General features: G+C 32.8%; 1 protein-coding gene across 1 annotated transcript; it reads right to left on the bottom strand.

Annotated features, from left to right (window-relative positions):
• Positions 1-1,600: 1,600 nt before the first annotated feature.
• Positions 1,601-6,094, bottom strand: LOC125819116 (uncharacterized). The gene is made up of 2 exons (XM_049498630.1): positions 5,327-6,094; positions 1,601-1,911 (listed from the first exon to the last, which is right to left on the bottom strand). Exons 1-2 carry the CDS (start codon positions 5,871-5,873, stop codon positions 1,691-1,693), a joined length of 768 nt encoding a protein of 255 aa, XP_049354587.1. The 5' UTR covers positions 5,874-6,094; the 3' UTR covers positions 1,601-1,690.
• Positions 6,095-12,629: the final 6,535 nt, after the last annotated feature.

Here is a 12,629-nt window from a genome sequence, read left to right on the forward strand (position 1 = left end):
TTAATAACATTTGTTGTCATTGGTATAAATCATTGAAACACCTTCTTGCTCTGCAGAAATGCTAAGTTCAATGGCCTATAACATACTCAACGTAGTCCAACCCTTCCTAAGATGATGCAAATAACACGAGTTTAATGCATCGAGCTGCTTTCTTATTCTACTGCAACACAAAGATACTAAGACCATCTCCAACCCCAATCTATTTTACTCTCCATTCTCTATATTTGGAGAGTAAAATAGAGAAAGGGCTCTCCAACCACCCTCTAAATGACTCTCTATTCTTCATTTATAGAGAGGTGAATAATAGTTCTCCAAATTTGGAGAACTACTATTCATCTCTCTATTTCACTTTTTCATTATTTTATTATTATTTCTATTATTTTGTAGTTAACATATTATTTTTCATATAAGACCATTAATTATATCTCTAATATTAGTAATTCATTTTAAATGTAATATAACAACAACAACAACAACATACCCAGTGAAATCCCACTAGGTGGACATTTTAAATGTAATATAACATTTTAAAAAATATATTATTTAATATATACTACTTTCATCCTGAATTAATAATGTTTCAATTTTTTTAATTTTCGTCACTTGAATATAGTTTGATATCATTATTATTTTCACTATGAAGAATGCACAAAATTAAAATGATAAGATGAAAAATTTAATTTAAAAATACAAAACATGACATAATAATTTAAATACAAGATAACAATACATAACATAATAATTTTATCACAACGATAATTTAGTAGTCCGGTAGGTCATTTTTCAGATTTAACAATATTCGGAAAAAATTAGTGTATGATCCACATAATTAGTGTAGTTGTGATTGCGGTTGTGCTTGTTGATTTCTTTTTTCAATTATTCGTAGTTGTTCTTGTTGAATGAAAATCTCCGATTTGAACAATCTTTAGCTAGACATAAAATGATTAAGGATAAAAATGCTCATTTTAAATTCCGTAATGCATTAATAGAACATTTATGAGAGCAATGTAATAATCTTGAAAGTAGAGTATTTATGTAATTATATTTCACTAATAATTTCACTTTTATTTGAATTGTCCATTAATTTGTATATTATATAATATTAACTTGCAATTTATGTTATTTATAAATTTAGGAAAAATATAATTTTATATTAAGTAAAGAATTTGAGAAAATAAATTTTTATATTACATGAATATTATATAAAGTGATTATTTGGGGGAAAAAAAGGAAGTAAAGGATGTGTATCATGAAATAAGAAAATAAGAATGAAATATAAATAATAATATAATATTGAGGAAAGAGAAAAAGATTCTTTTTTAGAGAATAAAATAGAGAATTGGATAGGAGTTGGTTGTCTGAAAAATAGAGAACTCTATAGTTGAAAAGTAAAATAGAGATTAGGGTTGGAGATGCCCTTTAACTGCTTTTTTAAGAAAAAGAGAATCCTGATACACAAAAAATACAGTTTCTCAACATGCATAGGCTTTAAAATAGTTTTAAGATTTTTTTGTGTCAACACAATCCTGGCAATCAAACAATTTCTATTACAAGAGTATATCAAGAGAGCAAGCTTCTACTTGATAAAAAGAAGCAAAAAATCTCAATCAACAAGTATAGTGTGTAATCAAAAGTTAAGACAAACAGCCAATCATCTATAGTTAATTGGTCTTGCAACTGCGTCAATCGATCAGGAACGATCATGAGCACTCGACAGAACCACGGAACTAACTCCAACTTTTGGGGAAGAGAGACGATCCTTCGACCATTCCTCTAAAGCTTTACGGTGCAGAGCGTTCATTCGTATGTATGGCCGTTTTTCTTTGATCAACTTCTCAGCATTTTTCCAGTCTTCTGCTAGACCAAGAGCTACTAACAGTGCACACATGACTGCAACACTCCTTCCATGACCTAGAGGAAACAAATCAAGAATTTACGATGAAATATCAGTGATGCGTTTTATGTTCATTGCAATGATCTATTGAAGCATCAAAGAAACTGATAAGGAAGTTAAGCTCTTCAAGACAGTTTCCTGCAGGCATTGCTGTTGATTGATGCAGTTTAAGTACTCTCTCCGTTTCAATTTGTTAGTCTGGTTTTGACTTTGACGTGGAGTTTAAGAAAGTAAAGATGACTTTTGAATCTTGCGGTCTTAAGCAAAAGATATGTCAAATATACCAAAATACCTTTAATCTTGTGGTCTTAAACTTGTCATGTGAAAAGTTGAAATTAAAAAGTAGCCAAAAAAGATAAGAGGCCTTCTTTTTGAAACGGACTAAAAAGAAAATAGACAAACAAACTGAAACAAAGAGAGTAGTACATAAGTTGTCACTACATGCAAGAGAACACATTTACTTCTACAATCTTTATCCTAAAATGATAACTTCCCAGAAAGACTTAAGGTTTCATGGCTTTAACTATGGGCCTGCACGTTGTATCAATGGTTATTACTAGGAAAATCTCACAATCAAAACGTGGACACTTCTAAAAGCAGCGTGAAACCGCTCATATAAAACTCTAACAAACACAGTGAAGCCTGCGGAATTGTTTTAATAGAGGTCCTTAATCATCACTATTTTTTATGACCGTGGTGTCTGGGTCAGCTTTTGTGCACCTCGACTAATTCCACGGTATACCTGTCTCGTCCGACCAACAACTCTGTCCACCAAGGCTAGGACAAATGGGAAGAAAACTCACCTAGTGTTTTAAGTCTATGCTGGGATTTAAAACCTAAGACCTCATGGTTCTCAATCCACTTCATTGAACACTAGGTCACCCTTGGATGCATCCTTAATCATCACATTATTTGGCAGCAAAGAGTATTTTAATAAGGCTCTGCACATTGACCTCCTGTTTGTAAGGCTGATTGGTATCTATCAGTCAAACCCTAGCCTAAGGAACTGTACTTTCATAACCAAAACTGGCTTTCATAATGTAAACTACCAGTCGAAGAGTGCAATCAATTTTCTATTACCTTTTCTCAAAGAAAAAACCTGCAAGTTGTATAGATGATCTATTTATAGAAATGCATGTAGACAAATCGAAGTGTAAATACAATAGCTAATGTAACTATGCAATAATATGGGATTGTCTTTAACGACCTCAGAAGCACCACTTGCTGCTAATAAGTAGCCAAAATTTCCCAGTGGAGTCAAAGCAATCACAAGTTTAGCATGGTATAATAGTTTCTGTTTATTTCCAACAATTGGGATGAACCATCTGAAGTTTACCACTTCATTTTGTCCTCTCTTTAAACTCCTCAGTCGAAAATCAAAAGAATAGGTTGTTATATATTTTAGACAACCTTCACGTCATGAGTTAGGCTTAAGGTCCATTTTATTAACCAATATCAATATGCTATGACCAACCGACATGGTACCTATGAGAATACACAGTATTTTATCAAATATTCATCTTCTATGGTGTCAAATCTTCAAGGCATGACTCAAAAATGTTATTAGGCTTCTGTTTGAAGAATCATTCATCCGTTTCTAGTTGAGAGGAAATTTGATTAGGTTTCCGTACACACAAACTGTAGCAAATTTCGCTACCTCAACATGGAATCATACTACATTAAGTTTAGAGACTTAAATCAATCAAAGAATATAAGTTAAGTATGTACATTTCAACCCTTATCTAATTACTTTCTTTTCAGGCACTTCTACCTCAAGGGCTAGTGGCGCACAGTTTAAAACTTGGTGGATAATGGGTCTATCCCTCTACCTTTCTCCACTTCAATACCAGCTTTTTGTTTGCAACAGAGTTCTAACCCATGTTGTGCACCTCTACTATTGTTTTTTTTGAAGATTTTTCTTTTTTACATTTGCTTCCTACATTTTGTAAATATTAATGTATGCTAAATGTATTAGAAGATTACATGTTTATTTATTCTAGAAACCTTATTAATATTGACCATGTATCTTTTCCTTTTCCAAGAATACTTCATCTCTTCTTTCATGTTTGTATCGCCATCTATTTGTTCATGGTCAGACACAATAATAACCTAGCTTTAGAGCTAACATCATTCAGTTAAATCAGACCATGTAGATGGACAATGGTAGGATCAAGGAAAACCAACACACAAGAACCGGAGGAAATAAATTATGACCATAAGTAGTTAAGTAACATGATGACCAGATGAGACGGAACTCCCAAAGTCACTACCCTTCTCCCAACATACACCATACCTATATCATCAAGAAGAACATGATCTGTCTTTGAAGGAACCATGTATACATTGAACATTGAATACAAACTTGAAATAGAATAATTGTTAAAGAATTTTAAAAGCCTCGGGAAGAGCATCATACTTTGAATTTCTTACATAGAGACATTATTATATAGGCTCATGCAAATTTAATGCCCAATTTGAGCAACAATTGCTGTTCAGAGGTTTCACATCACGATATATTAAATAAACTATAAAACCACAATAGAAGAGTGTATGATTAAGTCAAAACCACATTCATTTCCTTACAAAGAAAATAATAGTTTTGATGCAAGAAACCTGACCTACAGCGACTTAATTGTACAGACACACCTAAACTAGCACAATATTCACTGAACATATCACAAAAATTCACAATGTTAGCTCACAAAATAACAAGGTCCATTTTGGACAAGTACCTCAAAGTAGTATAACATTTATGTATATACGGAAGCAGTTCAAAAAATTTAAGCAAGTTATTAACAACCATATTTTCTAAGACTTGAAGGACATTATAAAAAATGATCACCTCATGACTACCTCAAGTTTTAATCTTGGGAAAAAAAATCAAAATCATATGGAAGATTTTTACATTTGTTTTGGATATTGCTAAACCAAGCCTGCCATTGGTAAATCACACCAGCAGCTCTCATCTATGGATAAGTCACCTTATAGATATCAATTCGGCCAGAGACAACTCATGCTTTCCCTATGGAAAATGGATAATAAACTGCTAGCTTTCTCCTATGAAATATCAGTTGAGAAGTTCAACGGTTTTCAGTAATAAATACAACAGGAGAACCAAAAATATGAACCCAAAGGGCACCTTAGGATGTGTCTAGTGGTCAATGAAGTGGGTTGAGAACCCTGAGGTTCTCAGGTTCAAATTCTAGCAAAGACAAAAACGCAAGGTGATTTCTTCCATCTTTCCTAACCTTGGTGGACGGACTTATGTACCTGTTGCTGATGGAAGGTGGAAGGTAACCTGTGGAATTAGTCGAGATGTGCAATAGCTAAGCAACACCAAAAACTTTTAAAATCTAAAGGACATATCAATACCCTCATTTCATTGCTACAAATACATTCATCTGAAACAAAGTTTAAAGTTCACAATCATACCATATGCACAATGGATGAAAACAGGTATCTTCTGAGCTCTTTTTCTACAAGCCCACTTAACAGCAACCTCTATATCAGCTGGCTGAGGTGACCTAGTATCCCAAGTAGGAATACACAAAAATGCATGATTTCCAGTAAACTCCAACATCCTAGGCATCTCACAAGTACAATCAATAATAGCAGGATTACCAGGTGGCAATTTATCAGGTGAACAAGGCCAACCCCCAACATACAACCCTTCAGAAATCTCACTATATGGAGGTTCCCCACTCTTCATTCTTCTCAAAGCTGAAAAACCCCTAACAAAATACAAGTAAGGACTAAACATAACAAGTGACCAAATTGGAAATGTCCCATCTGAGTTTTTCCCCAAAAGAATTGGAAGATCAATTGAAGGGTTAGCAGCTAATGCTACCAATAAAGATACCAATGATGCATACAAACAAGGTATTGACAATAATGGGTATCCATAATTCTTGAGAGTTGCAAATAATATGAATAAAGTTACTGACTTTAGGCCTATAAGCACAGAAATTCCAACACCCATTTCAGTTCTTGACCAAAGAATCGATTTTTAAGCCAAAAAATCAGATACAAAGTCGAAAATTCAAATGGGTTGTGCCCAGTTCAAGAAGATACGAGAAGGGAAAATCGAGAAAATTGAGAGTCTAATGGAGAGAAAGAGGGAAAATCAAGAAGACAGGCAAATCGCTTGATGAGAGGGGAAAGAACTTGACTTTTAGGAGTTGTTTGGTTGGAGTTAGGAACCTAATGAGAAAAATGAGTTAATTAAAACAAAAACTCATTTGAATTACTCCTTCCGTCCCGTATTATGTAACACTTTTCAGATTTCGAGATTCAAACAAATCTATTTTAACTGTAAGTTTTTCATCGATCTTTTAAAAATTTTGAATTTTCAATTAGCGTGACTTATAATATTTTTTACCTAATTTACAAATATATAAATTTTTTTTTTAAAATAAAATAAAATTTCAAGAGCGGTTCCACGGACAGTAGATGTTTTTACGACCCGTAGGTCGTCTCGTGAACCTTAGACCTAAGAACCAATTTTCAAGAGCATGGTTCCACATACCCACCTACGGTTCGTAGATACCTCTGCGGGCCGTAGATGCCTTTCGTGGCACCAAACTGCAGAAATTTTTCATGGTCTAATTTTCGGTAGAATTTTTGGGGTGTTACATGATCTTTCAACCTCTATCGAAAGACCTGGATTTTGGTTGCCAAAGGCTATATCAAAGGCCATCGCTAACTCATCAAAGCTTGAAGGTTAAGAAGCAAGGGGAAAAAATCCATCAGATCGAGGAGTCAATTTTCTTGTGAACATTTCTAGCGTACAAGGTCTTGTACGACGATTCAAAATGGACATGTTGGATTGAATATGAGCGGGTTGAAAATGGGTTAGACAAAAAGGAAAAGATCCCATCAAATAAAAACAAGCGGGAGAGAACACATGTCATTATACTGGAAAATAGTAACTATCAAAATTCTTTCTTGTTTTCATTTCTCTCTTGTAATTAAACACTCGAGATTTTAGTCCTTTTTAAGTTATTGAGTTCAAAACTAGTAATATTTTAGAACATAAACTGGAAAATTCTTCAACTTTAACAAACATAAGAAATCACATTACAACAACAAAACACGAATAAGGCTTCATGGATAGTTAGACATTATTAGTTCATTAGTCTTGTTCATTTTAGTTGTTTTGATATAAGACTTGAGTTACCTCATTGGCCAGTTGAATGTTTCCTTTACAACATTCTAAGTTTATTTCATAAGTTTATCTTTGAGTTCTTTTATATGTTGTAAAGTCTTCCGCCGAGTAGTAAGTCAAGCCAATGGTTCGTTTGGGGTCAACAATGGTTCTCGGGTGTCAGTCCCGCCCAGGGTGTAGGCTCGGATCGTGACGGTAGAGACGCAAGGAGTCTGAGATAGGGAAGGGGTTGTGCACCATCAATACTTGGGAGCAATTTTGAGAAGAGTTCAAGAAGGCCTTCTTCCCTAACAACGTCATCTATGAGGTCAAAACACAAGTTTAGGGAATTGAAGCAAACAGATAGCATTCGGGCATACGTGAAGGAGTTCACCACTCTCACGCTTCAAATCCCCAACCTTACGGATGAAGACATGTTGTTCCACTTTATGGACGGATTGCAAAATTGGGCCAAGACGGAGTTGGAGCGGCGACAAGTCAAGACCATCGATGAGGCCATCACCCAAGCTGAAGCTTTGACTGACTTCAAGCATGACCGGCATGACAAGACAAAAGGCAAGGATGCAAGGAGTAGTCATGCTAAAGGTGGGGGAGATCGTGACCAAGGCAAGGAGCAACAAGCACTGTTATGTCGTAATTTTACTATATTTAGAAAATTCACTTTTTGAAATGTTCTAAGTATAAAACAATTTGAAAAAAATACTTAGAAAATAGTCATCACTTAATTTTTTAAAAGAAATTAAGAAAACTTATAATTTAAAAAGACTCTAACAAATTAAGTCTTTAAAATTTTAGAGAAAATGGGTAATAGGTTCTCTTTTACACTTCAAGAAGGTTTTTAAGGCATTTGAAGCGTCCGCTAATACGCGGTTATCCTACGACTTGGTTAAAATATATTTTGACTTAGGAAAATGATTATAAAAATAATTTACAAAATTTGATTTGAACTTGGAGAAAAATAATTAAATAAAGGACACCTTTTATTTTATTTCGTAGATAAAGGGACCTAAAATGAAACATTTGAATTAATTTACAAATGATTAAGATTTTAAGAAAAACTAGATTATTTAAAATTTATTTGAATCTTTTTTTTTTTTTTTTTTTTAAAAAATAATAATAATTTAGACCGGTTTGGTCAATTAAAGCATGAAAACTAATTAAATTAATTGAAAAAGGTTTTGACAAAAATATATTTGATTAAAATTAAAATATAAGAGTAGATAAGAAACAATTTTTTGTCAAAATAAACTAACATAAAGAATATACTTCATCTTTTGAGGAAATTAATTAATTAAATCAAATCAAATAAAGTTTAGAGTTAATACAATAAACAAATAATGATAAGAGAAAGAATAAAATCAAATTTTGAGCATTCGGCCCAATCTGTCCTAATACTAAAGGGGGGAACTTACATAAATATACTATAGATAAAAAATATTTATCATTTATAGTAATAACATTTTTTTTCACTTGATCACTTTTAATACATTTATAATACAGTTTTAATACATATTACAAAAAAATAATTTATTATTCACATATAATATAAGTTTTGTTGATGGATAATACATTTATCACACATGTTAATACACTTATAATACAATGTGTCAACTTCTTACCAAACAAGCATAATATATTTTTAAAAACATTCATAATACATACATATTGCAATATTTAATTCACTTTTAATACACATTACAAATTTAGCATAGTATTGCTATATATTGTTATAAATGATAATAAATAAATAATATCGCTAAAATCAATAATTATTTATTAAAAGACACAAATTACTAAAGGTCTGCTGCGAATTAGATGGGCCTTAGCCCATTACCTTTCCTGCTGAAACTGCTGTGCAAATCAAGATAAAAATTTAGGCTTTTCACCCATTTTTTACCCCTGAAAAATCTGTGTATACAACGAGTGTATACCACCATATATGGGCTGTAAATTTTTTGAATATTGGACTGCATACCAAATATATACAGCCCACTTTAACCCCTGCAACCTGTATTTTTGTACTTGGAGCCGTATATCAATATTTTAGGGACCTGAAATCAGTCTTTACCCCCTGTAAATTCGACTTGCAAAACTTGAACAAAATGATGGCAGACTCGATGGAGAAAATTTGGGCCTACATGGCCCAATAAGCGATGCAAGACCGTAGCTAGAGTCAATGGGACGATTACATGCACAAAGAAAGAAACAAATTGAGAATATAATTAAAAGGGAATATGAGAAGTTCCAGCAAATACTACTCTAAATCAACAAACTCACAACAATCCAACTTTGGGCATTTTCACAATTTTAAGCAAGAGAAAAGAAGAGAGATACTGGAATTAACACCCATGATGATCAATCTATCCTACAAATTAAAACTAAAATTAAACTAACATCTTTAGACATAAACCAAACTCGAGCTAGTGACAAAAATGAACAATACCAACGTTGCCTTCGACTAGAAATTTAAGTAGACATTTGGCCATGCGATATCATATCACGATATGAAATTTTGAGATGGAATCAATGTTTGAACATGCGATTTTACGCTAATTCCATCTCATGATTCCATATCATGAGATGTGATTCCATATTCTCCAAAAAACATGATATGAAATTATATGTGAATACCAGTTCATGATTTGAGATTTTTTAAACACAAACATTGATCCACAAGTTTATAGTTTGTTAAAACAACCCCACGGACTTTTGAACAGTGGCGGATCTATGCAAAGGTTTGGGGGTGCCACGCCACCCCCGAACTTCGACGGAAACTCTATATATACATAGGTATATATATATAATATTTATATAAATATAAAGCGTGCCACCCACAAAACAAAATTGTCTTGTGGTGCCATGGTAGGAGGGCAACTTTAGAATGCTGATGTTGCGGGTTCGAATCCCATTTGTACCTATTTTTTTGAGAAATTTGATGCAGACGTTTTTTAAGAAAAAAAAAAAGGCTCCAAGCACTGGCACAATTTTTATTTTTATTTTTTTATAATTGTTATTGACTTAAATTAAATTAATTACATTATTACTCCTTTGAATTTTCTTTTATTTGATTAAATACTCAATAAAAGTGTAATATCTTATTATTTACATTTTATTGATTGATTTATGATATATATCGAAAAGACAAATAATTTAATCAAATATAAAATTAATTTAATCGATAAGTTTATTTGGCACCCACAGACTCTAAATCCTGGATCCGCCACTGCTTTTGAAGGTTGGAAAAATAGATTCAGAATACTGAAACAAGGCATGAACCATTATGATATTGACACACAAGTGAAAATTGTCATAGTTTGTGCAGTGTTACATAATTATTTGCAAGAAGGAGTGATGAGATATTTATGGTCTACGAGCATGAAAATATAGTTGCGGATGATATTGACCAACAAATGACTCAAAGTAACAATGTTGGTTCGTCTTATCGATCACATGATCGAGAAATGCAAGTTCAACCTGAGGAGATTGTCCGTATTATGTGGGATGATTATATTAAAGATTGCCCGTATTATGTGGGAGAAATGGGCTGGGAATGGAGAAAGAATGGGCTTGGGTATCATTTGATAAGTTGGGCTGCTGAAAGGTTGTGAAAGGGCCCAAATTTTTGGTTTTTGATTGGGTTTATAGATGACATGAGCAATTGGCTAAAAATTGCAACAAGACAAATTTTCATAAATTAATTAATGAGCTTCTTAATCTTAACGAAATAAAATAATTAATTTAATTACAAACTAATTAACTCGAAAGTACAACTATAACTTAAAGTAAATTAATAAAATATTTAATTAAAATGTAAAATCTTTTGTGATAATTTTCAAATATTTATGAAAACAACGTGACTGTAAAAATATACATATTTATTATTTAAAAATTATTAAAGTGACAAAATTACTCTAAAAATAACTTGAAAGTATTTTGAATTTCATAAAACTAATTCAAGATTATAACCATCACTAATAAAATATTTAAAATATAAAATCTTTTTGAGATGATTTTTGAATATTCATAAAATACATTGATTATATACATAATTATAAAAAGTGACGAAACTATTTAAAATAACTTGCAAACTACATTTATTTTATTTTTTTGAAATTTTTATGAAACTAATTATTTTAAATCGTTTGAAATTAAAGAAGCTCTATGATTAATATACAATGTAGAGCTCCAAAATTGGGTGTCAACAAGCACGACTCCTACAAGTCAGACGACAAGCGGTTCGGACGCCAAAACTATATTGAGAGAAAGGCGCATACCACCAAAAGAGATGGTTGCTACATATGCAGTGGACTGCATGGCCATGCTAGGTGCCCAGAGATGAAGAACCTTGGTGCCATCTTACGTGAGCGGAAGGAGAATGATGCAAAAGAGCAAGGACAAGATACGGGCACGACGTAACTAGGTACAATTAGACTATGCGGGGCTATAGTCAATCAGATGGAGAAGCCGGAAGATTATAGCACACAGTATGTAGACATCTCCATCAATGGACGACCAACTCGTGTAAGGCTGCGGAGAAGAGGTCTCATGGAAATTCAACAATATTAGGAGACAATATTGTTGAAGATGGAAGGTCTAAGAAGAGAAAGGCAAACTATGCACAACAAAGTAGTCAACCTAAGAAGAAATTCAAAGGTAATTGCTTTAATTACGGCAAAAATGGTCATAGGGCTGTAGATTGTAAGGCTTCCAAGAAAGCAAAGAAGAAAGATCAAACAAATGTTGCTGAATTTGAAGATGATGATCTATGTGCTATGCTTTCTGAATGCAATTTTGTTGGCAATCCAAGAGAGTGGTGGATAGATTCCGGTGCCACCTGTCATGTATGCGCCAACAAAGAACTTTTTGCATTATATGAGCCTACTCAAGGTGATGACATGATTTACATGGCAAACTCAGCAACATCAAAGGTTGAAGGAATGGGCAAAGTTCTCTTGAAGATACATCTGGCAAGGTGGTGACTCCCAAGAATGTGATACATGTTCCAGAATTAAGAAAGAACTTGGTTTTTACTCCACTTCTTGCTAAATTTTTTTTCAAATGTGTATTTGTTTCTGACAAAGTCGTAATTAGTAAAAGTGAAGCATATGTTGGAAAGGGCTACCTTTACGAGGTCTTGTTTAAGCTCATGATAATAAAAGTTCTTGTTCTACTTACCTTTACGAGTGGTTTATGGCATGAATGTTTGAGACATGTCGATTATAAGAGTATGCGAAAACTGATTAGTTTGAAAGTATTGCCTAATTTTGAGTGCAATAAAACAAAATGTCAAATATGTGTTGTAGCTAAGTTTGCTAAGCATCCTTATAAATCTGTTGAAAGGAATTTCAATCCTTTAGATTTAATTCACACTGACATTTGTGATATAAAATCAACGCCAGCGCGTGATGGAAAAAAATATTTTATAACTTTTATTGATGATTGCACTAGATATTGTTATGTTTATTTGTTATCAAGTAAGCATGAAACAATTGAAGCATTTAGGCAATACAAAACTGAAGTTGAAATCAGTTGGATATAAAGATAAAAATGATAAGAAGTGATAGATGTGGA

This window comes from Solanum verrucosum, unplaced genomic scaffold (genome assembly GCF_900185275.1).
Source record: "Solanum verrucosum unplaced genomic scaffold, falcon-dt-bn FXZP01000252.1, whole genome shotgun sequence".
Lineage (NCBI taxonomy): Eukaryota > Viridiplantae > Streptophyta > Magnoliopsida > Solanales > Solanaceae > Solanum > Solanum verrucosum.